The following is a 27,068-nucleotide window of genomic DNA, read 5'->3' as shown; positions in this document are numbered from 1 at the left end:
TTTTCCAGGCAAGAGTACTGGAGTTGGGATGGGTTTAGAGAAATAGACAAGAGCCAGATTACATCAACGCTTACAGGTCACAGGGTTTTTCTTCTCCAAAAGGCAATGGGGAGATATTTTGCATGAGAGATATGATCTCATGTACATTTTAAGAAGGTTCCTTTTTTTATATTTTTTTCTTTTAAGAAGATTCTTACAGCTGTGTGGAGATCGATGTAAAAAATATGATAAGAAGTTCAAGAAGAGGCACTATCTGTGATTCTCCTTTGCCTATTAAATAAAGTCTGAGCTCAAATGAGGGGTCAAGAGTCTTTGTGGTCATTACCACTTCATTTTAGCCAGCCTAGCCCCTGGCACATAGTGCCTGGCAGGGAGCAGATATTCAACAACTGTTCATCCTGTTTCTGTAGCCTTTCTTTTCCTTTCCTTCACCCAGCTGAAGTTCCCAATCCTACTTGCCGCTTTCTTACTTTCATTCCTTACTCACCGTTACCTCTGCCTCTATATCTTTCTTATGGGACCAGATCTTGGTCATCTTTTCAAAGTCCCACCACTACCTCTTAACATCTTTTCCTGACCTTTAGAGGTCAGAGGTTATCTGTCCTACCATTGAACTTTCATATTGCTCTGTGATACTCAACACTTTCTAACGTGTAATAATTATTTGTTTATATTTACTTACTCTATAAGACTAAAACTTGAGACCAGAAACAATGTCTGATTATTTTAGCTTACACTATACCTACTAAGGTGTCTTCTGTTTGTACTAAATACTAAAATGACTTTTAGTACTTATTTATCTGATACAAATGTATGTAATGTATTTGGAGCCAATTAGATTACTTAACGCTTTGTTCATTTTCCATCAGATGTGCTGCAGTAGGTTATGTTTAGAGATCACCTTTGAGCCTTTCCCCCAAACACTTGGCTTTCTAACACATTTACTAGTAATGTGGCATTTCCTCGCTCATGTTATAATAGGTCTTCAGTTGATTGATGCCTTCTAATTCAGCAATAGCTATATAATTGTAACTAATGTAACTATATATTAATGTATCTATTTTACATATGATGAGTTTTCTAGTAAATGATCCCTTAAGAGAATGGATTATTTATATTTACATGTGACTAACTCAACTCCTCTGGCTTCCCTGGAGGCTCAGTGGTAAGGAACCTGCCTGCCAGTGTAAGAATGGAGTTCTATCCCTGGGTCAGTAAGATCCTCTGGAGAAGGAAATGGTAACCTACTTTAGTATTCTTGCCTGGGAAATCCAATGGACAGAGGAGCCTACATGGCGGGCTACAGTCCATGGGGTCACAAAAGAGTCGGACATAACTTAGTGACTAAACGACAAACTCAACTCCTATGAGATTTTTTTTTTTTGATTCATGTATTTATTGCTGCACTGAGGCTTCACTGCTGCACGTGGGCTTTCTCTGGTCACAGTGAGTGGGGCTGCAGCGCGCAGGCTTCCCACTGTGGTGGCTGCTCTTGTTTCAGAGCACGGGTTCTAGGCCCACGGTCCTCAGTAGTTGCAGCTTGTGTACTCAGTAGTCATGGCGCATGGGCTTAGTTGCTCTGCATCATGTGGAATCTTCTAGGGCCAAGGATCAAACCAGTGACCCCTTTATCTGCAGGCGAATTCTTAACCCCTAGACCACCAGGGAAGCCCCACCTATGGGAGCTGAGCACTCTTTTCCTCATAATCTATTATCCACCTTCTTAAGCAGCAAACCTGTCCCCTATTCATTCATTTTTCTCCAAAGTTTACAAAGTTTTGTTGTTCTAGGAGCACAACTTGGGACAGTAGTTTCTCTTCCTCTTTCTGGAGTAATTTGCTACTATATGAATTGGACTTATGTCTTCTATTTCTTTGGTAAGTTTATTCAAAATGTAACCTAAATTATGGTGTGAGAGGTCTGAAATGTAATAGAGGTTTAATAATTGGTTAAAATATGTGTACGCCAACTCACTGAAGTAACCATTTCCTAAACCACAAAGCCCTGAAACACTTACTGATAACCTGTTTTTCAAGTTCATGTGGTTAAAATGATCTGGCTAAGCTGTAACTTGCTGTTAATTTTGGAATATTTGTTCAATAGAAAGTGCTGTTGAATCCAGGACTTAAATGCTACAGTTACTACAAAAATTGCTATGTCACTTATTATAAAAATGTAAATTTTGAAAATATTTCTTCTCAAGCAAAGTAGGATACTCTCACTTGGTAGTTTTAATCTTTTTTGTTTGTTTGTTTAGCCCCAGGGCCTTTCATTCCTCAATCTCAATAGCAGGGTGATGTACATTTTTAATAAAGTATATTCCACCTAAACATTTATTTGGGAAATATGTTCGCAATCAAAACAAATAAACAAAAGCAGATACCTGTGGAAACAATAGATTGTAGTATTTAGTTTTTTAAAGGTTTTGTCTGGTAGACCCTGTTAGGCAGTCATGTGGTCAAAAGTTGTTCGCTTTAGGTGCAAAATTCCCATTATAAAATAAATAAGACTAGGTTTTAATGTATTGCACGGTGATATTGTAGTGCATACTTGAAAGTTGCCAAAAGAATAGATCTTAAAAGTTCTCATAACAACAAAAAAAAAGATTTGTGTGGTGACAGTGCTACACATATTGTGGTGAAGTTTATGATTACATAATTTTTTTCAAGACATAAGTAAATTGCTGCTTTGGTGCATTCTGATTTCATTTAACTATTATTTTTCTATTTTAAGGCATTGTTGGAATCATCTGGTTTATTTTATGGATCTGCTTAGTTAGTGATACACCAGAAACTCACAAGACAATCACCCCCTATGAAAAGGAGTATATTCTTTCATCATTAAAAAATCAGGTATGAACTTTGGCACATTTCAAAAATAATTTCAGAAACTTTTTTTTTCAGGTTTAAGATACCAACTTTTTAATGAATATTTCTGTTGTGCACACTCTAGGCAAATTAATATACAAAGTACTGTTTTGTCCAAGATATTTTAATTCTTTCTAGTTTAAATCTATGAAACTTGAAATGAAACTGAAATTTTTTCATTTTAAATCTTCTAGAGTAATGATTTTCAAGTGACTTTCTTTGTCTTTCTTCTTAGTAGAAAATAATATGTGTTATCTACAAAAGGAATCTTAAGGCAGCTACATTCTAAATGTTTGTTGTTAGGAAACGAGTGTGTTTTTATCTGTATTTTAAATGAGTGTGATTTAACAAGGACAGCACATTTGCTATGCTATATAATTTGCTCCTCTAGAATAGACCTTTAGAAAAAATTTATATGCACTAAGTAAGATTTGCTTCACTTAATTGAGCACAATAGCAAATCAGAAATCAAATCTGTCATAATTTAATACAGTAAATTCTCAAGCCCTAGAGATAAAATATTTGTCTTTTAGTGGGAATAAAAGAAGAACCTGAAAACATTAGCAAAAATTAAAATACACAGTCTTTTCTTTAGCATTATTAATGGCTCCGTAGTCACTTTCTTGGTTTAAAGAACATAAAATATTTTATATAAAGTTTTCATTCCCCATCAAGTTATTATTATTGATATTTTCAATTCCCCACCCCCCGCCAAGCTGGTACGGTTGTTCTTTTATTCTGTTCTATTTTACAGTCATAAGAGTCAGTGATTTGTTGTTGTTGTTGTAGTTGATTTACAGTGTTATGTTTCAGGTGTAGAGCAGAATGATTCAGTTTTATATATATATTCTTTCAGATTTTATTGTAGGTTACTACAAGATATTGAATATAGTTCCCTGTGCTATACAGTAGGTCCTTGTTGGTCATCTATTTTCTTCTTTTTTAAAAAAATTTTTTTCATTGAAGGATAATGGCTTTACAGTATTTTGTGGTTTTCTGTCTTACATCAACAAGATTCAGCCCTAGGTACACCCATGTCCCTTACCGCCCAAACCTCCCTCCCATCTCCCACCCCATCCCACCTCTCTAGGTTGTCACAGAGCCCCTGTTTGAGTTCCCTGAGTCATACAGCGAATTCCCATTGGCTATCTATTTTACATATGGTGTTGTAAATTTCCACGTTTCTCTCCATACAGCTCACCTTCTCCCTCCTGGCCTCCCCTTGAGTCCATGGGTCTGTTCTCTATGTCTGTTTCTCCACTGCTGTCCTGAAAATAAATTCATCAGTACCATCTTTTTAGATTCCATATATATGCATCACTATATGATATTTATATTTCTCTTTCTTCCTTTCTTTACTCTGTATAATAGGCTCTAGGTTCATCTAGGAACTGACTCTAATGTGTTCCTTTTTATGACTGAGTAGTATTCAATTGTATGTAGGTACCACAGCTTCTTTATCCATTCGTCTCTCAATGGACATCCAGGTTACTTCCATGTACTAGCTATTGTAAATAGTGCTGCAATGAACATTGGGGTACATGTGTCTGTTTCAATTTTGGTTTCCCCAGGGTATATGCCTAGTAGTGGAACTGCTAGGTCATATGGTGGTATTATTCCTAGTTTTTTAAAGAATCTCCATACCATCTTCCATAGTGGCTGTAATCAATTTACACTGATTACACTGATTTTGATGATGGCCATTCTGACTGGTGTGAGGTGGTATCTCATTGTAGTTTTGATTTGCATTTCTCTAATAATGAGCAATGTTGAACATCTTTTCATGTGTTAGCCGCCTGTATGTCTTCTTTAGAAAAATGTCTGTTTAGGTCTTTTTCCCAGTTTTTGACTGGATTGTTTGTTTTTCTGGTGTTGAGCTACTTGCATATTTTGGAAATTAATTCTTTGTCAGTTGTTTCCTTTGCTATTCTTTTCTCCGGTTCTGAGGGTTGTCTTTTAACTTTGTTTGTAGTTTCCTTTGCTGTGCAAAAGCTTTTAAGTTTAATTAGGTTCCACTTGTTTATTTTTGTTTTTATTTCCATTACTCTAAGAGGTGGGTCATGGAGAAGGCAATGGCACCCCACTCCAGTACTCTTGCCTGGAAAATCCCATGGATGGAGGAGCCTGGTAGGCTGTAGTCCATGGGGTCGCTAAGAGTTGGACACAACTAGGCGACTTCACCTTCACTTTTCACTTTCCTGCATTGGAGAAGGAAATGGCAACCCACTCCAGTGTTCTTGCCTGGAGAATCCCACAGATGGGGGAGCCTGGTGGGCTGCCGTCTATGGGGTCGCCCAGAGTCAGACACGACTGAAGTGACTTAGCAGCAGCAGCAGCAAGAGATAGGTCATAGAAGATCTTGCTTTGATTTATGTCATCTAGTGTTCTGCCTGTATTTACCTCTAAGAGTTTTATAGTTTTTGGTTTTACATTTAGGTCTTTAATCCATTTTGATTTTATCTTTGTGTATGGTGTTAGGAAGTGTTCTAATTTCTGTTTTGCACATAGCTCTCCAGTTTTCCCAGCACCACTTATTAAAGAGGCTATCTTTGCCCCATTGTATATTCTGCCTCCTTTGTCAAAAAGAAGGTACCCATAGGTGCATGGGTTTATCTCTGGGTGCTCTGTTTTGTTCCATGGGTCTATATTTCTGCTTTTGTTCCAGTATCATCTGTCTTGATGACTGTAGCTTTGTAGTATAGTCTGAAGTCAGGAAGCTTGATTCCTCCAGCTCCATTCTTCTTTCTCAAGACTGCTTTGGCTATTCAGAGTCTTTTGTGTTTCCATACGAATTGTGAAATTTTTTGTTCTAGTTCTATGAAAAAATGCCATTCATAATTTGAAAGGGATCACATTGAATCTGTAGATTGCGTTAGGTTGTATAGTCATTTTCACAATGTTGATTCTTCCTACCCAGGAACATGGAATATCTCTCCATCTGTTTATGTCACCTTTGATTTCTTTCATCAGTGTCCTGTAATTTTCCATATACACATCTTTTGTCTCCTTAGGTAGGTTTATTCCTAGATATTGTATTCTTTTTGTTATAGTGGTGAATGGGATTGATTCCTTAATTGCTCTTTCCGATTTTTCATTGGTAGTATATAGGAATGCAAGTGATTTCTGTGTATTGACCTGGTATCCTGCAACTTTGCTGAATTTGCTAATTAGCTCTAGTGATTTTCTGATAGTTTCTTTCGGATTTTGTATGTGTAGTATCATGTCCTCTGCAAACAGTGAGAGTTTTACTTATTTTCCACTCTGGATTCCTTTTATTTCTTCTTCCTCTCTAATTGCCATAGCTAAGACTTCCAAAACTATGTTGAATAACAGTGGTGACAGTGGACGCCGTTGTCTTGTTCCTGAACTTAGAGGGAATGCTTTTAGTTTTTCACTGTTCAATTGAGAACAGTGTTTGCTGTGGGCTTAATCATATTTGGCCTTTACTATGTTGTGGTAGGTTCCTTCTAAGCCCATTTGGTGAAGTGCTCTTATCATAAATGGGTGCTCAATTTTGTCAAGGCTTTTCCTGCATCTGTTTAGATGATCATATGGTTTTTATCCTTCAACTCGTTAATATGGTGTATCACACTGATTGATTTGTGTATATTGAAGAATCTTTGCATTCCTGGGATAAACCCAACTTGGTCATGGTGTATGAGCTTTTTAATGTGTTGTTGAATTCTGTTTGCTAGAATTTTGTTGAGGATTTTTGCATCTATGTTCATCAGTGATACTGGCCTGTAGTTTTCTTTTTTTGTGTTATCTTTACCTGGTTTTGGTATCAGAGTGATTGTGGCCTCATAAAATGAGTTTCGAAGTGTTCCTTCCTCTGCAATTTTTTAGAAGAGTTTCAGAAAAGTAAGCATTAGCTCTTCTCTAAATGTTTGATAGAATTCTGTGAAGCCATCTGGCCCTGGGCTTTTGTTTTGGGGGAGATTTTTGATCACCATTTCGATTTCAGTGTTTGTACTTTGCTTGTTCATAACTTCTGTTTCTTCCTGTTGAACTTTCCTAAGAATCTGTCTATTTCCTCTAGGTTTTCCATTTTATTAGCCTATAGTTGCTTATAATATTCTCTTATGGTCCTTTGTATTTCTGTGTTGTCTGTTGTAACCTTTCCTTTTTCATTTCTAATTTTGTTGATTTGATTTTTCTCTATTTCTTGATGAGTCTGGCTAGTGGTTGTCAATTTTGTTTATCTTCTCAAAGAACCAGCTTTTAGTTTTATTCACCTTTGCTGTTGTTTCCTTCATTTCTTTTTCATTTATTTCTACTCTGATATTTATGATTTATTTCCTTCTGCTGACTTTTTTTGTTCTTCTTTTTCCAGCTGCATTAGATATAGAGTTAGGCTGTCTATTCAGTGCTTTTCTTGTTTCTTGAGGTAGGACTATATTGCTATAAACTTCCCTCTTAGAACTGCTTTTGCTGAATCCCATAGGTTTGGGGTCATCGTGTTTTTGTTGTCATTTGTTTCTAGGAATCACTTGATTTCCCTTCTTATTTCTTCAGTAACATCTTCATTATTTAGTAATGTATTATTTAATCTCCATGAGTTTGTGTTTTTTTGCAATTTTCCCCTGTAGTTAATATCTAGTCTCATAGAGTTGTGGTCAGAGAAGATTCTTGATATGATTTCAACTTTCTTAAATTTGCTGAGGTTTGATTTGTGACCCAAGATGTGGTCTATTGAAGAATGTTCCATGTGCACTTGAGAAGAAAATATATTCTTCTGCATTTGGATGGAAAGTCCTGAAGATATCAATTAGGTCCATTTGGTCTAATGTTTCATTTAAGGTTTGTGTTTCCGTATTGATTCTCTGTTTTGATGATCTGTCCATTGGTGTAACTGGGGTGTTAAAGTCCCCTACTATTATTGTGTTACTGTCTATTTCCCCTCTTATGCCTGTTAGTGTTTGCCTTATGTATTGTGGTGCTCCTGTGTTGAGTACATAAATATTTATAATTGTTATGTTTTCTTCTTGGATTGATCCTTTGATCATTATGTAGTGTCCTTCTTTGTCTCTTATAATATTCTTTATTTTAAAATCTATTTTGCCTGAAATAAGGATTGCCACTCCAGATTTCTTTTGGTTTCCATTCACATGGAATATCTTTTTCCATCCTTTTACTTTCAGTCTGTATGTGCCTCTGGGTCTGAAGTGGGTCTCTTGTAGGTAGCATATATGTGTGTCTTGTTTCTGTATCCATTCAGTCAGTCTGTATCTTTTGGGAGGTGCATTTAATCCACAATACATATATTCCTATTGGCATTTTCTTGATTGTTTTGGATTTGTTCTTGTAGGTCTTTCCTTTCTCTTGTGTTTACTGGCTGTATAAGTCCCCTCAGTATTTATTGCAAAGCTGGTTTGGTGATGCTACATTCTCTTAACTTCTGCTTGTCTGTAAAGCTTTTGATTTCTCCATCAATTTAGAATGAGATCTTTGCCAGTTATGGTAATCTTGGTTGTAGATTTTTCTTTCAATACTTTAAATATATCCTGCCATTCCCTTCTGGCCTGCAGAGTTTCCACTGAAAGATCCGCTGTTAATCATATAGGTTTTCCCTTGTATGTTACTTGTTCCTTTTCCCTTGCTGCTTTTAATATTCTTTCATTGTGTTTAATCTCTGGTAGTGTCTTGATGTGCTTCTCCTTGGGTTTATCCTGTGAGGGACTCTCTGCACTTCTTGGACTTGATTGACTATTTCCTTTCCCATGTTGGGGAAGTTTTCAATTATAATTTCTTCAAATATTTTCTCGGTGCCTTTTTTTTTCTTCCTTTGAAACCCCTATAACTCAAATGTTGGTGCATTTAATATTGTCCCAAAGATCTCTGAGGTTATCCTCAATTCTCTTTATTCTTTTCCCTTTATTCTGCTCTTCAGCAGTTATTTCCACCATTCTATATTCCAGCTCACTTTCTGTTCCTCTGCCTCAGTCTTTCTGCTCTTGGTTCCTTCTAGAGTATTTTGAATTTCTGTAATTGTGTTACTCATCTCTGTTTGCTTATTCTCTATTTCTCCTGTGTCCTTGGTGATTGTATTAACTGTGTTAAATGTTTCTTGCATTTTTCTCCATTCTATTTTCAAGTCTTTGGAGCATCTTTACTATCATTATTCTGAATTCTCTTTCAGGTAAATTGCTTATTTCCTCTTCATTTATTTGGTCTTGTGAGTTTCTGCTTTGTTCTTTCATTTGTGCTGTATTTTCTCTGTCTTGTCAAAATTTTTTTTTTTTCCTAACTTGCCCCACTTGATGTCTCCTTTTCTCAGGCCTTAGGGTTGTAATCCTTATTCCTTTTGGTTTTTGCCCTTGGAGGGAAAGATTGGACGGGTGGTTTGTGTTGACTTCTTGTTAGGGGTGACTTGTGTCTGTGTTCTAGTGGGAGGAGATCAAGCAGGTAATTACAGAAATAATGGGACATAAACACACACTTGCACACATACAGTATTCTAAAGAAAAGAGTACAGGAGATTGACTTGGTGAACAAGGAAAACCAAAAGTGCTATCAACTAATTAAAAAGCAGAGCTAGCGAATGCTCAATCTGGAAAACTGAGCACAAGCAGAGTGCCAACTGGGGAATATAGCAAAGAGAGCTCAACAATTTAACTTACTTGGTGAGAAAAGAAAGAGTGAAAGAAAAAAAGGAGAATAGAAAAAGGGATAAAAAGAGGAGAAGGGAAGGAAAAGAGAAAGAGGGGATGGAAAAGAGGGTAAAAAAGAGAGAAAAGAAAAAATAAAAAAGCAAAGATAAATAGATGTATTTGGAAAAGATCTCTGTATAGTCAGGAATAGCTATAGCCAGTATAGAATGATAGGCAAAGCAGTTGAATATGTCAAAAACAAAATTTAAAAACTCATTCAAAAAAAAAAGGATGAAAAAGAAAAAAAATCTTTAAAATGAATTATTTTTTTTAACAAGAAAAACAAAGAGGAAAATTCCACAGCACTGCAAAACGATAATGTGAAGGCAAGACTATATAGGAGGAGGAAGCAGTGTGATTTATAAGAAAAAATGGAAAAAAAAAAAAAGGTTCTCAAGGTCGTACTTCTTGGTTGTGGAGTCTGCCCCGTGGGTGGGGTCGGGTTAGTGTCCTGTGATGTTATCCTGGCTGGGGGAGCTGTGCCTGTGCTCTGGCTGATGGAGCTGGATCTCATCTCTCTGAAGGGCGGTGCAGTGTCCAGTAGCCTCTATGGGTCCAGTATGTGTTTGGGCAGCGCTTCTGGCCCTGGCACTGTTGGACACATCTGTCTCCACAGCTGCTTCAACGTGGCCCACTCAGCATCTCTCCACTGTCGCCAGCCCCCAACTTGTCCCCGGGATCATTGCTACGCTTCTGTTCCCCTGTTCCGCCCTGCACTGCTAGCCGAAGCTTGCTGCGTAGGGGTTTGTGTGGATTTTTTCTTGGCTCCCCGACTGTGCCCTCTGTGTCATGGAGACTTCTGTGGGCTTCCCTCAGCCCCTGGAACTCACCCCCTGTATTGTGGGCTCATGTACACTTGTCGCAGCTTCATAGTCCCAGCCTCTGCATCACATTGTGTGCGCTTGTCTCAGCTCCCCAGGTCCGGCCTCTGCGTCACGGGCTTATGTGCACTTGACTCAGCTCCCCGGGCCCGGCCTCTGCGTCGCGGGACTTGTGTGCGCTTGTCTGGGCTCCCCGGGCCCATCCTCTGCATCGCGGGGCTTGTGGGCACTTGTCTCAGCTCTGCAGGCCCATCCTCTTCGTCACAGGGCTTGTGTGTGCTTGTCTGGGCTCCCCGGGCTCACTCTCGGCATCGCGGGACTTGTGTGTGCTTGTCTCAGCTCACTGGGCCCACCCTTTATATCACAGGGTTCAATTTTTATATACAGCAACTGCTACTGCTGCTAAGTCGTTTCAGTCGTGTCCAACTCTGTGCGACCCCAGAGACGGACACCAGGCTGTGTTCTGGTTGATGGAGCTGGCTCACCAGGCTCCTCCTTCTCTGGGATTCTCCAGGCAAGAGCACTGGAGTGGGTTGCCATTTCCTTCTCCAATGCATGAAAGTGAAAAGTGAAAGTGAAGTTGCTCAGTCGTGTCCCACTCCTAGCGACCCGACGGACTGCAGCCTACCAGGCTCCTCTGTCCATGGGATTTTCCAGGCAAGAGTACTGGAGTGGGTTGCCATTGCCTTTTCCATATATAGCAAACCAGGTAATAATTAAACATTTACTCATTCACGTTTCTTTTTAAGTTTTATAATTCGCTACAAAGGTCTCTGTAAGCTGCTGAATTTTAAGAAATATGGCATCCCTTGGTCTTCACCAAAAGTTGGCAGACATTTAGAAGGTATCACCAATGTAATAAAGTTACTTTGAGATCTCCCTGTGCTCTGAGATATTAATTAAATGAATACCCATTTTCCCCCTACTGAGGCACAGGTTAAAATAGTTAATGCATTGTAAATGGATCTTGCCACATAAAATGTAATGTATTTATATATATAGTAGAATATTACTTGGTCATAAAAAAGAATGAAATTTTGCCATTTGCAACAACATGGATGGATCTGGACGGTATTTTGCTTTAGTGAAATAAGTCAGATTGAAAAAGACAAAAACTGTATCTTTTCATTTATATGGGGAATCTGAAAAATAAAACAAGTGAACAAATATTAAACAGAAACAGGCTCATGGATACAGAGAACCAAGTAGTGGTTAGAGAGGGAGAAGGGGGAGTCGGGGCCAGGCAAGGTAGTTGAAGGGGATTAAGAAGTACAAACTACTGGGTATAAAATAAATAAGTAACAAGGATGTACTTATTGTACAGCTTGGGGAACATAAGTCAACATTGTGTAATAGCTTTGTATTGAATTTTGAATTGTTCTTTTGTACACGAGGAACTAATATAATATTGTAAGTCAATTATGCTTCCAGTTTTTTAAAAAAAACTTGGTATGTTTTCTCAGCATTGATTATTAATAACTTGCTTCTTTTAAACTTTTGGACTCTGAGGGAGAGGGACAGGGTGGGATGATTTGGGAGAATGGCACTGAAACATGTATACTATCATGTAAGAAATGAATCGCCAGTCTAGGTGCGATACAGGATACAGGATGCTTGGGGCTGGAGCATGGGGATGATCCAGAGAGATGATATGGAGTGGGAGGTGGGAGGGGGGTTCAGGATTGGGAACTCATGTACACCCGTGGCAGATTCATGTCAATGTATGGCAAAAAACCAATACAGTATTGTAAAGTAAAATAAAGTAAAAATAAAAATTTTAAAAAAACAAATAAATAAAATAAAATTTCATTTTTACCATTATCCTCACTGACTTATGAAATTTTTAGTTTATTTAGTTTTTTTAAAAGAGAACTTCAAAGGTGCCTAAATCTGTCCATTATCCAAGCCTAAGGTTAATCTGTTTTTCCATATGCTTCAGAAATTGAAATATTCAGAAGCAAGAGGAATTAAGAGAATTAGGTTTCCTAGAACTTCAAATGGCATTCTTAAACCAGATGACATTGTAGTTGAAAATGTCATAAACTACTTTGTTACATGAAGCTCTGCTTTTAATCCTGGATCCAATAAATATTTGGGATCTGCTGTACTTCATTCATTCCTTAAACATTTTTTGAGAGCTTACTGTGTCCTAGGTTCTTTCTCAGGTGTGTGTGTGTGCTTAGTCACTCAGTCGACCTCTGGACTGTAGCCTGCCAGGCTCCTCTCTCATTATGATTCTCCAGGCAAAAATCCTGGAGTGGGCAGCCATCCCCTTCCCTAGGGGATCTTCCTGACCCAGGGTTTAAACCCAGGTCTCCTGCTTTGCAGGCAGATTCTTTACCATCTGAGCCGGTAAGGAAGCCCCTCTTTGTAAGGTATTAAGGGAAAAAAAATTGATAATCAGAGAGAAGAAATGAACAAGACATGGTTCCTGTGGGACCTATGATATCCAGAGGGAGACAGACGTGAATGGACAGAACTTCAGGCCAACACTGCTGTCTACAGCTTACATAGTACATCTTTGGTACAGAGAAGGCAGGAGTCCTCAGCCAGCCTGGTGATGATACTCTCCTGCCAAGGACTGTCAGCAACATACCTGTAGTTGAACAAAGGGATTTCTTTCTTTTTTTCTTTCTTTTTTAATATGGAGCATTACATGAATTTGCATGTCATCCTTGCATAGGGCCCATGCTAATCTTCTCTGTATTGTCCCACTTTTAATGTATGTCCTGCCAAAGTGAGCATGGGATTTCTTGCTTTGTGGCAAAGAAGAAGAAACCACAACATGAGGAGTTAAAGGGCATCTCAGTGAGAGAGATGAAGGCAGCTTGTTACAGTTTAGACTTGTGTTACTTGACTGTGAGAAAGGTTTAAAGAATCACTGTTTTGCTCCAGAATTGGTGCTGTGAGAAGGCAGTAGTGGTTCTGTGGCTGAGGATCTTAATTTTTATCTAGGTGGGGCTGAGGCTATAATTGGCAGAGAAGCAGCAGTCACATTAGCCAGGAGAGAGTTTTGCTCTTTTGTGTGGTTCATACATTCTCGTTTGCATCTGTGCTCAGAGGTGATCAAGGTGTTGTCTATCTGTCTCATTCCGTCATTTTTTTTTAAGATTTTATTTATTTTTGACTGTGTCGGGCTTTCATGGCTGCGGGCTTTCTCTAGTTGTGGCAAGCAGGGACTACTGTTCATTGCAGTGTATGAGCTTCTTATTGCGGTGGCTTCTCTTGTTGCAGAGCATGGGCTCTAGAGTGCCGGCTCAGTTGTTGTGGCACATGTGCTTAGTTGCTCCGTAGCGTATGGAATCTTCCCAGACCAGGGATCACAGTCAGTGGGAGCGTGCTGTGGCCCAACTGTTAGAAGCAGACCGTCTCAGGTGAGAGCAGTCAGACGCTGCTTGTTTCTTTCTTACTGGTAAAAGCTTCATCTGAACAATCTTGAAAGAAAAGTTGGCGTTAACTAGGCACATTGGGAAAGGGAGAGATGTATGGGTATCCCCTGGCAAGGGTGTGGTATAAGCAGACTCTGAGGAAAGAGAGTGACACTCGCCAGGAATCAGGTATTGATGTAGGTAAAAGGCAAAGGCAGAGAGTGGCAGAAGAAGCCTGATCATGGAGAATCCTGTATGTCCCACTGAGGAACTTAGACTTTACCCTTTAGGCACTGGGATGCCATGAACGATTTGTAAGCTTGATGCTGTTAAAGGGCTGCACTCAGTAGGCCAGCAAATTTGGAAAACTCAGCAGTAGCCACAGGACTGGAAAAGGTCAGTTTTCATTCCAGTCCCAAAAAAGGGCAATGCCAAAGAATGTCCAAACTACCGCACAGTTGCACTCATTTCACATGCCTTTTGGCTGTGTGGATCACAACAAATGTGGAAGATTATTCAAGAAATGGGAATACCAGACCACCTGCCTGCCTCCGAAAATCTGTATGCAGGTCAAGAAGCAACAGTTAGAACCGGACATGGAACAGCAGACCAATTCCAAATTGAGAAAGGAGTACGTCAAGACTGTATATTGTCACCCTGCTTATTTAACTTATATGCAGAGTACATCATGTGAAATGTTGGGCTGGATGAAGCACAAGTTGGAATCAAGATTGCCGGGAGAAATATCAATAACCTCAGATACACAGATGACACCACCCTTATGGCAGAAAGCAAAGAACTAAAGAGCCTCTTGATGAAAGTGAAAGAGGAGAGTGAAAAAGCTGGCTTAAAGCTGACCATTCAAAAAACGAAGATCATGGCATCCGGTCCCATCCGTTCATGGCAAATAGATGGGAAAACAATGGTTTGATCCCTAGTCTGGGAAGATCCCACGTGCCAGGGAGCAACTAAGCCCATGTGCCGCAACTACTGATCAGCAACTACTGGAGCCCGCAGGCCTAGAGCCTGTGCTCCTCAGCAAGAGCAGCCACCTCGGTGAGAAGCCTGCACACTGCAACTAGAGAGTAGCCCAGCTCAGCGCAGCTAGAGAAAGCCCACGTGCAGCAACAAAGACCCACCACGGCCAAAAAACAATGTAAATAAATAAATCTTTAAGAAAGTATGTTGGAGCAGATTGCCGTTCCCTTCTCCAGGGGATCTTCCTGAACCAGGGATCAAACACAAGTCTGCTGCATAGCAGGCAGATTCTTTACCATCTGAGCCACCAAGGAAGCCCTATGATGAAATAGTGATTCACAATTTTTAAAGATTATGCTGCATTTATACTTGTTATAAATATTGGCTGTATTCCCCATGTTGTATAATACAGCCTGTAGCTTATTTTATACCTGGTGGCTCACACGGTAAAGTGTCTGCCTGCAATGTGGGAGACCCGGGTTCGATTCCTGGGTTGGGAAGATCCCCTGGAGAAGGAAATGGCAATCTATGCCAGCACTCTTGCCTGGAAAATCCCATGGACGGAGGAGCCTGATAGGCGATAGTCCCTGGGGTCGCAAAGAGTCGGACTCGACTGGGCGACTTCACTTTCACTCTCACTTCACTGTACCTCTTTACCCACTGCCCCTAAACTGCCCCTCCACCTTCCCTCTCCCTGCTAATAGCCATTAGTTTTTTCTCTGTATCTGTAAGTCAGCTTCTTTTTTGTTATCTTCACTAATTTGTTGTATTTTTTAGATTCCATAAATAAGTAATACCTTGTGTTTCTCTGTCTGACTTATTTCACTTAGCACAATGCCCTCCAAGTCCATCCATGTTGCTGCAAATGGCATAATTTTGTTCTTTTTTTTTAATAATTTAGTACTATTCCATTGTGTATATACCATATCTTCGTTACCCATTCATCTGTTGATTGCCACTTAGGTTGCTTCAATTTCTTGGCAGTTGTAAATGATGCTGCTATAAACATTAGGATGTCTGTATCTTTTCCAATTAGAGTTTTTTTTTTTTTCAGGTACGTACCCAGCAGTGGGATTGCTAGGTCATTTGGTAGTTCCCAGTTCAGTTCAGGTCAGTCAACTCTGTGACCCCACGGACTGCAGCCTGCCAGGCTTCCCTGTCCATCACCAACTCCTGGAGCTTGCTAAAACTCATGTCCATCTAGTCAGTGATGCCATTCAACTATCTCATCCTCTGTTGTCCCCTTCTCCTCATCTTTCACTTTCATCAAGAGGTTCTTTAGTTCTTCTTTGCTTTCTGCCATAAGGGTGGTGTCATCTGTGTATCTGAGGTTATTGATATTTCTCCTGGCAGTCTTGATTCCAGCTTGTGCTTTGTCCAGCCCGGCATTTTGCATGATGTACTCTGCATATAAGTTAAATAAGCAGAGTGACAATACACAGCCTTTCCCAATCTGGAACCAGTCTTTTATATGTAGCTGTCCAGTTTTCTCGGCACCATTTATTGAAGAGTCTGTCTTTCTCCACTGTGCAGACTATCTTTTCTCTCTTGTCATAGAGTAAGAACGACTTCACTTTTACTTTTCACCCTCGTGCGTTGGAGAAGGCAATGGCAACCCACTCCAGTTCTCTTGCCTGGAGAACCCCAGGAACGGGGGAGCCTGGTGGGCTGCCTTCTGTGAGGTCACACAGAGTCGGACACAACTGAAGCGACGACGCAGCAGCAGCAGCAGCAGCAGCAGCAGCAATTAACCATGAGTGTCAATCGGGTTTATTTCTGGGCTTTCTATTCTGTCTCACCAATCTATAAGTCTGCTTTTGTGCCAGAACCATACTGAGTTTTTATTACTATAGCTTTATAGTATAGTTGGAAGTCAGGAAGCATATTCCTCCAGCTGTTTCTCTTTCTCAATTGTTTTGGCTGTTCTAGGTCTTTTATGTTTCCATACAAGCTATTAAATTATTTGTTCTAGTTCTGTGTAGAATGCCCTTGTTATTCTGATAGAGATTGCATTGAATTGGTACATCGGTTTGGGTAGTATGGTCATTTTAACAATATTAATTCTTCCAGTCCAAGAACACAGTATATAGCGGTCTCCTTTTTAATAAATTGTTAAGACATTACCACTTTACCCATTGACGTTTTCTTTCCTCAAGAGATCTGGTATTGTTTTTTTGCTCTTTTATTTTTTTTTTCTTTACTAAGTCTTTAGAACAGGATGTTTTAAAATTGTTTTACTTCTCTTCTACCTTTTTGAAAGAGTATACAATTTTGCAGTCTTATGAAGCAAATAAGGGCTTTGGCTTGAATATTTAGTTGCCCTAACTTTGAACATGTGTTTCATGCAGCTTTTTCTAAACCAATTTGTTTTTTCTTACATTTGACAGGAAAACATTTTTTGTGTGTGTGAAGTTGCGCATAGAAGATACACAAATGTTATTGATTGACCTTACCCTTCCTATAGTCTAGAAGATTTTTCACATTTGACAACAAATACATTTTTGTTCTTTACTTCTGTGCTTTAACTGGTATTTTAAAAAACTGTTTGAGCTATTATTACTTATTTAATGATACATTCTCTATACAAGATTCAAGATCTCATTGATTATTCCTTCAGAAATTCCCTTACTCAAATATCTTAAAGAATTTGCTCTCAAAATATTGGCTGGGCAGATGATCTGAACAACTGAAAAATTTCCTTTCCAGTATATTTTCACTCATCAGCAGTGGCATTTTAGAAGAATGTGGAGCTCTGCTAAGAACTTTTGTAATGTGCTTTGCCAACATTTAACATGTGTGACACTGCGTGATTGACAAGTCACCTCTGATAATAGCAAAAGAATAATTTCTTATCTAGAACATCAGAAAAAGCTGTTTTGTACTTTATTAAGATCTTACCTTCAACTTTTGTTGTCCATTATGGTAGCCACCAACACTTGTGGTTAATTTTAATTTAGATTAATTTAATTAAAAATTCATTTCCTCAGTCACACTAGCCATATTGCAAAGGCTTAATAGGGCTCCTGTTTACCAAATTGGGCAGTGTAGATATAGAGCATTTCTGTCACCATAAGAAGTTCTATTAGACAGGGCTATCTTAAAATCCTGAAGGATTTTTTTAATATCTGCCACAGCTAATTGGATAGTTTCTTCTAGAAACATTTAAAAATTCATCATTAATTTGAATGTTTTATAAATGAAGGGTTTCCCCCCTTAAAATATAACTAATAATGTGGAAATACTATAAATTGATATCATAATTCTCATTCGGAGAAAAGAAAGCTGTTGTTTTATACACAGTTTACAAATGAACACTAACATTTACATATTATATTCTTCTTTCCAAATTCCTGACTCTGTGGGCTTCATATTCATGTGATAAATAGCTGTTGAGATCCTCTACATGTCAAGCTTATATGTTTGGCCTACAACTGGTCTTTCCCCCTACCCAGCTTCATTAAGATATAATTGACATTATGTATGTTTAAGATGTACACCATGATGATTTGATATACTTAATTACAAAACTGGAGAAAAGAACAGCAACCCGTTCCAGTATTCTTGCCTGGAGAATTCCAGAGGAAACTGGCGGGCTACCGTCTATGGTGTCGCAAAGAGTCGGACACAGCTGAGCCACTAACAAACACATGCACGTGTAACAAAATGATGCCCACCGTGGGCTTAGTCACACCTCCAGCATCTCAGTGGATTACCGTTTCTTTTTTGTGGTGAGAACATTTAAGATCTACTTCCTTAGCAGCTTTCAAGTACGTGATAGAGTAGTGCTAGCTGTCGTCGCCATGCTGACATTAGACCTTAGCAGCTGCTCATCTTGTGACGGGAAGATGAGTTTCCCCCTCTCTCCAGCCCCTGGCCACTACCACTTTATTCTCTGTTTCCATGAGTTTTGACTTTTTAGTTTTTGACTGCACTGGGTCTCTGTTGTGGCATACAGGCTTCCTCTAGTTGTGGCGAATGGGGGCTACTGTTCGTTGCAGGGTACAGGCTGCTCATTGTGGCGGCTTCCCTTGTTGCACAGCTTGGTCTCTATTCTGCATGTAAGTTATACGATATTTGTCTTTCTCTGTATAACTTATTTCACTTAGCATAATGCCCTCAGGGTTCATATGTGTTGTCACAAATGCCAGGATTTCCTTGTCTAAAGCTAACAATCTAAGTCAATATTTTCCAAGGGTTCCCAGACCATGGCCAAGAAAGGCTGAAGCTGGTTGACAAGTTACTTCAGGGTTCATAGCTGGGACCAAGATCCTTATGTCTTTTACCCAATGCACAGGCATGCAAAACTCTTACTGGGTCTCTTGGCATATGTTTGTAGATCCCACTGCCCCCAGAAAAGCACTTTTGTCTGTGGATGGATCCCAGATTGTTGTTGAGGGTGGGGGACACTGGATACCAATATGGGGCATATTATTTGGCCATCTTGCTGACATCACTCTCCACGTATAGCTGGTCATGGTTGAGTGATTCTCCAAAAAACTCAAATTATAGAAAATTCAATTGTTAGACTGTAAAAATATTCTGGTATGGCTCAGTTTGCTTCACTTTTCCTTCATTTATATTAATATAAGCAAGATTATGCCTAAATACTGGTGAAAAGCTACAGAAGCTATTATCAGAGCCCTATACTCTTCTAAAACATCACCATCAGTAAGTGTAAATACATAGTCATAAGCATGTCTTAAAATTATTACATATTTTACATCAGATATATTTCGGTTATTTAGATCAGATAGATTTAGGCTCATATTTTTCAACAAAGAAGTATGATTTCATTTCTTTTGTGAGTTTCAAAGCCATATAAAAAGAGCTATATTCCAAATTCCTTTAAATGCTAAATTCTCTAGACTGGTTTTTTCCTTCCTCTTTGTCCTAAGATTTTTCAAGCAAGGGGTGATAGGGCTCAAGCAGCAGGGAGGAGGTTGCAGAATTATTTAATTACTACAACTGCTGCTGTGTTATGCTCAGTCGTGTCCAACTCTTTGCAACCCCATGGACTGTAGCCTTTCTGGCTCCTCTGTCTATGGGATTCTCCAGGCAAGAATGCTGAGTAGGTTGCCATTTCCTTCTTAAGAGGATCTCCTTAACCCAGGAATAGAACCGGAGTCTCTTGGATCTCCTACATTGGCAGGTGGATTCTTTACCTCTAGTTGCCACCCAGGGAAGCCCCAATTACTACAACAGTGGATCCCAAAGCTTGCTACACTTTGAAATCATCCAAGGATCTTTCAAAAATATGGCCACCTACCTCCTACCCATCTCCCACCCACCTCCCAACCTGATTTAATTGGTCTCAGGTGTGATTTTGGCTCTGGGTTTTTTTTAGCTCACCTGGTTATTCTAACATGAAGCAAAGTTTGAGAACCACTGCTGTGTAGAATCACCAGGGAAGCCTTTTAAAATATACACATTGGTCCTCCACTCAGAAGTTTGACTTTGGCTTTGAATCAGCAAGTCTGGGGTAGAACACAGCCAACTGTAATTTTGAAGTGCCAAAGGTGATTCTGAAGTGTAGCTGGAATCAAGAACCACTGCTATATAAGAATAATTGTCCCCTCTGTTTCTCTTCCCCCACATCCCCTACATCTTTGATACGTGGGGGGAATCACAAGAGTGTACCTACCAAATCACAAGAGTCTATCTACCAAAAGTCCCTAGAAAAAAAGGCCCCAAGAAGGTTAATACTGGTTCTTCCCCTTTTTGAAATAATAGTGCACCCTGGAGGTGGAAACATAGATTGCTCCAGCTTGTGAAGAAGACTTAGCAGAGTCTCAGTATACAGGAAATGTCAGGAACTGATTTCTCAGGCCAGTAGTCTCCAGGCTTTACTTAATCATGCGTCTGTAAAGCAGGGGGACTTACCTGGTGGTCCAGTGGCTAAGACTCTGTACTCCCAATGCAGGAGGCCCAGGTTCGATCCCTGCTCAGGGAACTGGATGTCACATTGCCACAAATGAAGATCCCAAGTGCTGCAACTAAGACCTGGTACAGCCAAGTAAATAAATATATTTTTAAAAAATACAGTGTGGGGGATAACAATCTGAGCATATGGATATTTTTATGGTTATCTGTATGCACTTCTGTACTTTCCTACATTATAAATTTTACATAAAGACAGACTCTTTAAAAGATGGGTAAGATGAAATAAACAATATATACATAAAATTTGAATTTTAATAGGAAAAGCCTTTTGTCACTTCAAAATTAATAATAATAATTGTTTAATAGGAATAGTGTGTTTGAATATGGAGTATTGATGAGCCTGCCATCATTTTGTTTGGTGTGGTAGCTGACAAAGGGCTCATGAAGAAAAGTGTCAACTCTACTGTTTTCTTTAACATAAGCATTCACTCGTGCTTATGTTATTAGATTTCTGTTTACCTTCTCCAGATGAATCTTTTGAAGACTTTTTTTTTGTCCTCACTGAGTCTTCTTGGTGCGTGTGGACTTTCTCCAGTTGCGGCCAGCAGGCGCTGCTCTCTAGGTGTAGTGCGCAGGCTTCTCGTTGCGGTGGCTTCTCTCGTTGCAGAGCACGAGCTCTAGGTGTGTGGGCTCAGTAGTTGTGGCAAGTGGGCTTAGCCGCCCTGCAGCCTGCAGAATCTTCTCTGGCCAGGCATCAAACCCAGGTCACTGGACTGGCAGGTGGATGCTTAACCACTAAACCACCAGGGAAGTCCTTGTTAATTCTGTAGATTTGTTTTCATTAAAACTGGCTAATGGAACCCATAAATCCATTTTGAAAGGCAGGTATACGGGGAGGGAGGAGGGAGGGGGGTTCAGGATGGGGAACATGTGTATACCTGTGGCGGATTCATGTTGATGTATGGCAAACCCAATACAATATTGTAAAGTGATTAACCTCCAATTAAAATAAATAAATTTATATTTTAAAAAAAGAAAAATAAGGACGCCATTAAACCCCTTTTGATTGGGGGAAATCAGACAATATGTGATTATCTGACGTATTCCAGGGCCAAACTATTTGTTAAATATTAATACAGCTTAATTTCTTGTTTTCAAATGAGTATTGTGAGTATAGATAGATCTAGGATGCCTTTCCACGAGGGGAGGACCATCTTGCTACCCCTGGAATGTTTATACCCTGCTTTGAAGACCGTTACTCCAGATGGCTACATAAAAAACCTTTTATTGCACAGTTCTTATAAATTACTGTAATTGAGTAAAGATTGGAGAATGAAATATGAATTCTAATAGGACTTCCAGTCTCTTACCTTGGCCCTTATGTCAGCCTCTGAATTTGATTATTAAACTGTCCTCTCTTTTTAAGGTGGAGAAATTAATACTTCAGAGGACTTCTGACACTTATAAGGCATTTTTAGTTTGACCTTTGAGCTCTAATATTACAATTCTGTTTTTTCTTCTAACCTGAATCATGGAGTTTCTATTGCTATTTAATATTTTTAAAGAGTTGTTTCAGAAATCTAAGATTTACTAGCCAAGATTGATAATGTGTTCAGATGAAATTTTAGCTGATAAGATACAGATTTAAACATAGCTGTCCTGTGCTGTACTTAGTTGTGTCCAACCCTTTGAGACCCCATGGACTGTAGCCCGCCAGGCTCCTCTGCCTGTGGGGATTCTCCAGGCAAGAATACTGGAGTGGGTTGCCATGCCCTTCTCCAGGGGATCTTCCTGACCCAGGTGTCAAACCCAGATCTCCTGCATTGCGAGCAGATTCTTTACCATCTGAGCCATCAGAGAAGCCCAAGAATACTGGAGTGGGTAGCCTATCCCTTCTCTGGGGGATCTTCCCGACCCAGGGATCAAACTGGGGTCTCTTGCATTGCAGGTAGATTCTTTACCAGCTGAGCTATCAGGGAAGCCCAGACATAGCTGTAGCTTATCCCAATTACGCCTGGTGTTTGTTTGTTTTCTAGCTCTCTTCACAGAAGTCAGTGCCGTGGATACCTATGGTGAAATCACTGCCACTTTGGGCTATTGTAGTTGCACACTTTTCTTACAACTGGACTTTTTATACTTTATTGACCTTATTGCCTACTTACATGAAGGAAGTCCTAAGGTTCAATATTCAAGAGGTAAGAAAAAATAAGCATCTACTTCTTATAGAGAATATACAGAATTTGTTCCTATCTATGTGAAACTCAGTTACTTTGCATCTTCCATTTTACTTTGGTATACTAAATTCTAAGGACTTCTCTTCTTAGCCTTGCTTGTTCCTTTGCGCTGTGTGTGTTAACTCTTGATTCAGGGTCTCTTGGCTAGTATCCCCTTTAACTGTGAAGATCTTACTAGTGCCCAGTAACATGCCAGGATCTCAGATGACAAATACAGGTGGTACTCTGTGCGTGTGTGTATGTTAGTCACTCAGTCATGTCTGACTCTTGATGACCCTATGGACTGTAGCCCACCAGGCTCCTCTGTCCATGGAATTCTCCAGGTAAGAATACTGGAGTGGGTAGCCATTCCCTTCTCCAGGGGATCTTCCCTGATCCAGGGATCGAACCCTGGTCTCCTGCATTACAGGCAGATTCTTTACTGTCCGAGCTACCAGGGTAGCCCTGCAGGTGATACTGTATTCCCTTGTAAAAGGGATGGTGTCAGGACTCTGCTGGCAGCCTAGTGGGGTGTTGGAAGACACAAGATGATTGTACAGAGGTTGCTCTGTAGTGCTATCCAGGCTTGGCAGAGCTATAGTTGTAAAGCCGTATAAGACAGATCTCCCCAAAACTGTCAGTTCCTTCTGATCTCATCAAACGGAGACAATTCCTATTATTTCTATGTTGATGGATTTTGTCTCTAAAGAAATTGAAGAAAAGCATAAAGAGAAAGAGGCATAGTTTGTAAGAAAACTTGGTAGTGTTTTTTGTCTTCAAATGAAAGATGAATCAAAGGCATAAATGTTAGGAGTTAAAATGATAAAACTCTTAGAAGTGTACATCTTTGTGACCTGGGACTGGACAACAACTTCTCACATATGACCCCAAAAGCACGCATGACCAAAAGAAAAAAGTGATAAGTTGGGCTTCATCAGAATTGAAAGCTTTTGTGCCTCAAAGGATATCATCAAGAATGAAAACCCACTGAATGGGAGAAAATATTTGCAAATCATATACTTGATAAGGATTAAGTATTCCAGATATGTAAAGAATTTATACAACTCAATAATCAAAAGATAAGTAACCCAATTCTTTTAATGGGCAAAGGATTTAAATAGACATTTCTCCAAAGAAAATATGAAAATGACCAATAAGCCAGATGTAAAGATGCTCAACACTATTACTCAATACAGAAATGGAACTCAAAACCATAATAAGATGCCACTTCATGCCTATTAGAATAAAAAATAAAAAAAACAGGAAATAACAAGTGCTGGTAAGGATGCAGAGGAAACAGATCCCTCATACATTGCTGGTAGGATGTGAAGTGTAGCTGCCATGGAAATCAGTTTGGCAGTTCATCCAAAAGTTAAACATGAAGTTATTATGACCCAATAATTCCGTTCCTGAGTCTATACCCAAGAGAACTAAAAACATATGTGCACGCAAAGACATGTACATGTACACAAAAGCTTATAACATCATTATTCATAATAACCAAGAGGTGGAAACAACCCAAATGATATCTGCTGATGAACAGATAAAGAAAATACGGTATATTCCCCCAAGAACTATTACTGAGCCAGAGTGGAAACACTGGAAGAAAAAGTAGCAGCCTGGGTGGTGAATGTAGATAGTAAGGCTGACTGCACAACTGCAATGGTTACCTGGACCTAACGCTATCCACACTGTTAAAATGAACCTTTCACTCACCTCACTTCCAGAGCATACTGAAAACGTTGGCCACGTGGACCAAACCTTAAACTTCACCTAGACAGCTAAGCTGTGAGGAACTCCTCCGGCTACTTTTGAAAAACAAAATCCATTATACTGAAATATATCCACCATTTGCGTTAACAGAAGTCAAACTGAACTGAGGCTTTACCCATAGCTTGGAATGGATTTGTTGCAAGCAACTTCATTTTTCCTAAGCTTTCTGTTGACAGAGTTTGACTGTCGTCTCCTACAGTAGTGACAAATTGCATGCAAATTTAAGGATCATTCCACTTGATCCTTCTTTTCGAAAATTTCCCAGGAGAACTATAAAAAGAATGCAGTATCAATAGCTGACTGGTAATTAGTATATGTACTTAATTGCCTTCATTTATTTTTCATTAATATTTTTTTAGTTCTGTAATGAGAGGCTTTCAAACTAGAATCTTAAAAAAAAAACTAGAATCTTTTTTCTTGACATTTTCATACCAAAACAAAACAAACAAAAAGAGGCCTTTTCTTTTTGAATCAAAATTTAAAGAAATGTGAATAGAGTTTGAAAATAATTCTCTTGTTATATAGAAGCTTCTTTTTTAATGTTTTTTCCTTGAAAAATCAGCATACTACATTCATGAAACAGCCTGTGTTCAAAATAAAGCTTGATTTGAGATGCATTGTATTTAAAATTATAATCTCATTAATTTAAAAGTTTAAAGATCTGATCATTTGTTATAAGCTTGCTTTGTTATATGTTCAGTTTTGTTAATTATCATCACTTTTACTTTTTCCTCATTTTTTCCTAGTGTCTCTATTTCTTACAACTCAGTGAGAGTTGAAGCAGTATCTGTTGGCCTATTTTGAATATTAACATTTTGGAATCAATTTTTTAAATAAATGAATACAAGGGACTATATCCTTGAACAGAATGCTTAATAACTATGGAAGACGCACATGGACGTATATATGTGGTATAAATGTTGAAGATTTTAGCAGTTTTAGGTTGAGTTTTTACCACTGCAATTTTAAGTGGAAAAAGTAACTAGTGATTGTTGGTCTTAGCCCAGCAGAGGACAAGGCCAAGATCAGAAAACTCTCTTCTCTATTTGTTACAGTTATTCTGTGTAAGGTTCTGCCACAAACAACAGATGTCATCCCACTCTGCAGAATTCTTTTTTAGTATCTCTTACTTAAATTATTTATTTATTTGGCTGAACTGGGTCTTAGTTGCAGCATGTGAACTGTTAGCTGTGGCATGTGGGATCTAGTTCCCTGACCAATGATTGAACCCCAGGCCCCTTGCTTTGGGAGCTAGAGTATTGGCCACTGAACCGCCAGGGAAGTCCCCCACTATGCAAAATTCTAAATGGAATAAATTTAAAGAAGAAATTACTCAATACCAGAAAAAAAAAAAAATTCAACCAAAGAAGTTGAACTAGAAGCATACAACATCTGAAAATAGATCACAAATTGTGATAAAAAATTAAATTTTTTCTTAAGCACACTTAAATTTAAAATATTAACAAATTTTGCTGATCTATTCCATTAATATACTTAGATAGAATTATTACCAGATTTACTAGATGGAATGTATTTATTCGATAGATGGGATTTATTTATTAGACAAATAGAATTTATTTATTAGATAAAATTATTACCATGATGGGATGGCCACATGTATACCTATGGCCGATTCATGTTGAACTGTGGCAAAAACCATCACAATATTGTAAAGTAATTATCCTCCAGTTAAAATAATTTTAATAAATAAAAAAGTAAATAAAAAATATTTCTCAAAAGCTTAAAGAGAGTTCATAGTAATAATAAAATAGTTAATAATAAATTAATTAGTAATAATAATAATGGTAATAATAAAATAACAAAATCAACAACTATAGCAACAGAGAGAAAAGAAACAAAAATCCAGAACCAACTACAGAACAAATTAAAATATAAGAATAATAATAATTGTTCTTCTTGGAAAAACAAGTATTATTACCAGATTTTAATATCAGTGATAAAATATCTTTCTACCTTTTTTGTGTTTGTACATCTCTAACAGGTGTACCCATCTCTCTCAGACTAAAGTGTTCTCTTTTTAACTTTTTACTTTGTATTGGGGTATAACCACTTAACAGACAATCTTGTGATAGTTTCAGGTGAACAGAAAAGGAACTCAGCCAAACATATACATTTATCTATTCTCCCCCAAACTTCCCTTCTATCCAGATTGCCACATAACGTTGAGCAGAGTTCCCTGTGCTGTACAGTAGGTCCTTGTTGGTTATCCATTTTAACTACAGTAGCGTGTACATGTCCATCCCAGACTCCCTAACTATCCCTTACATCCATCTTCCCCCCTCCCCAGCAACCATAAGTTCATTCTCTTAAGTCTGTGTCTGTTTCTGAAAAACCTTTGTTTTTATCAAAATTGGGCCATTTAGGCTTGGACCTCAGGTTGTGCTTAAAGGAAAAACGAATAGAAGAAAGGGAAATTTTTTTGAGTATGCTTTCTTCATTTTACAGAATGGGTGATTTCCTGAAAAGCAGTCAAATCAGAATGAATAACACATTTCCA

At 38.7% G+C, this 27,068-nt stretch overlaps 1 protein-coding gene and 1 non-coding gene across 4 annotated transcripts in view; one reads left to right on the top strand and one right to left on the bottom strand.

The window, feature by feature from the left end:
• The window catches only part of LOC120860407 (sialin), an 87,068-nt gene that overhangs the window by 25,481 nt on the left and 34,519 nt on the right, over positions 1 to 27,068 (top strand). For all 3 annotated transcript variants that reach the window (XM_040236208.1, XM_040236209.1, XM_040236210.1), the window contains exons 5-7: positions 1,791 to 1,877; positions 2,734 to 2,852; positions 22,601 to 22,759. In XM_040236208.1, coding sequence (XP_040092142.1) covers positions 1,791 to 1,877; positions 2,734 to 2,852; positions 22,601 to 22,759 — 365 coding nt within the window. The remainder of the gene's footprint in view (positions 1 to 1,790; positions 1,878 to 2,733; positions 2,853 to 22,600; positions 22,760 to 27,068) is intronic.
• LOC120860427 lies at positions 12,977 to 13,081 on the bottom strand. The gene has a single exon (XR_005720323.1). It is a non-coding gene; the product is annotated as a U6 spliceosomal RNA (small nuclear RNA).

This window comes from Oryx dammah, unplaced genomic scaffold (assembly GCF_014754425.2).
Source record: "Oryx dammah isolate SB20612 unplaced genomic scaffold, SCBI_Odam_1.1 HiC_scaffold_11072, whole genome shotgun sequence".
Taxonomy (NCBI): Eukaryota; Metazoa; Chordata; class Mammalia; order Artiodactyla; family Bovidae; genus Oryx; species Oryx dammah.
Note: the sequence above shows the minus strand (reverse complement) of the source record. Positions and strands in the feature narration are given on the sequence as shown.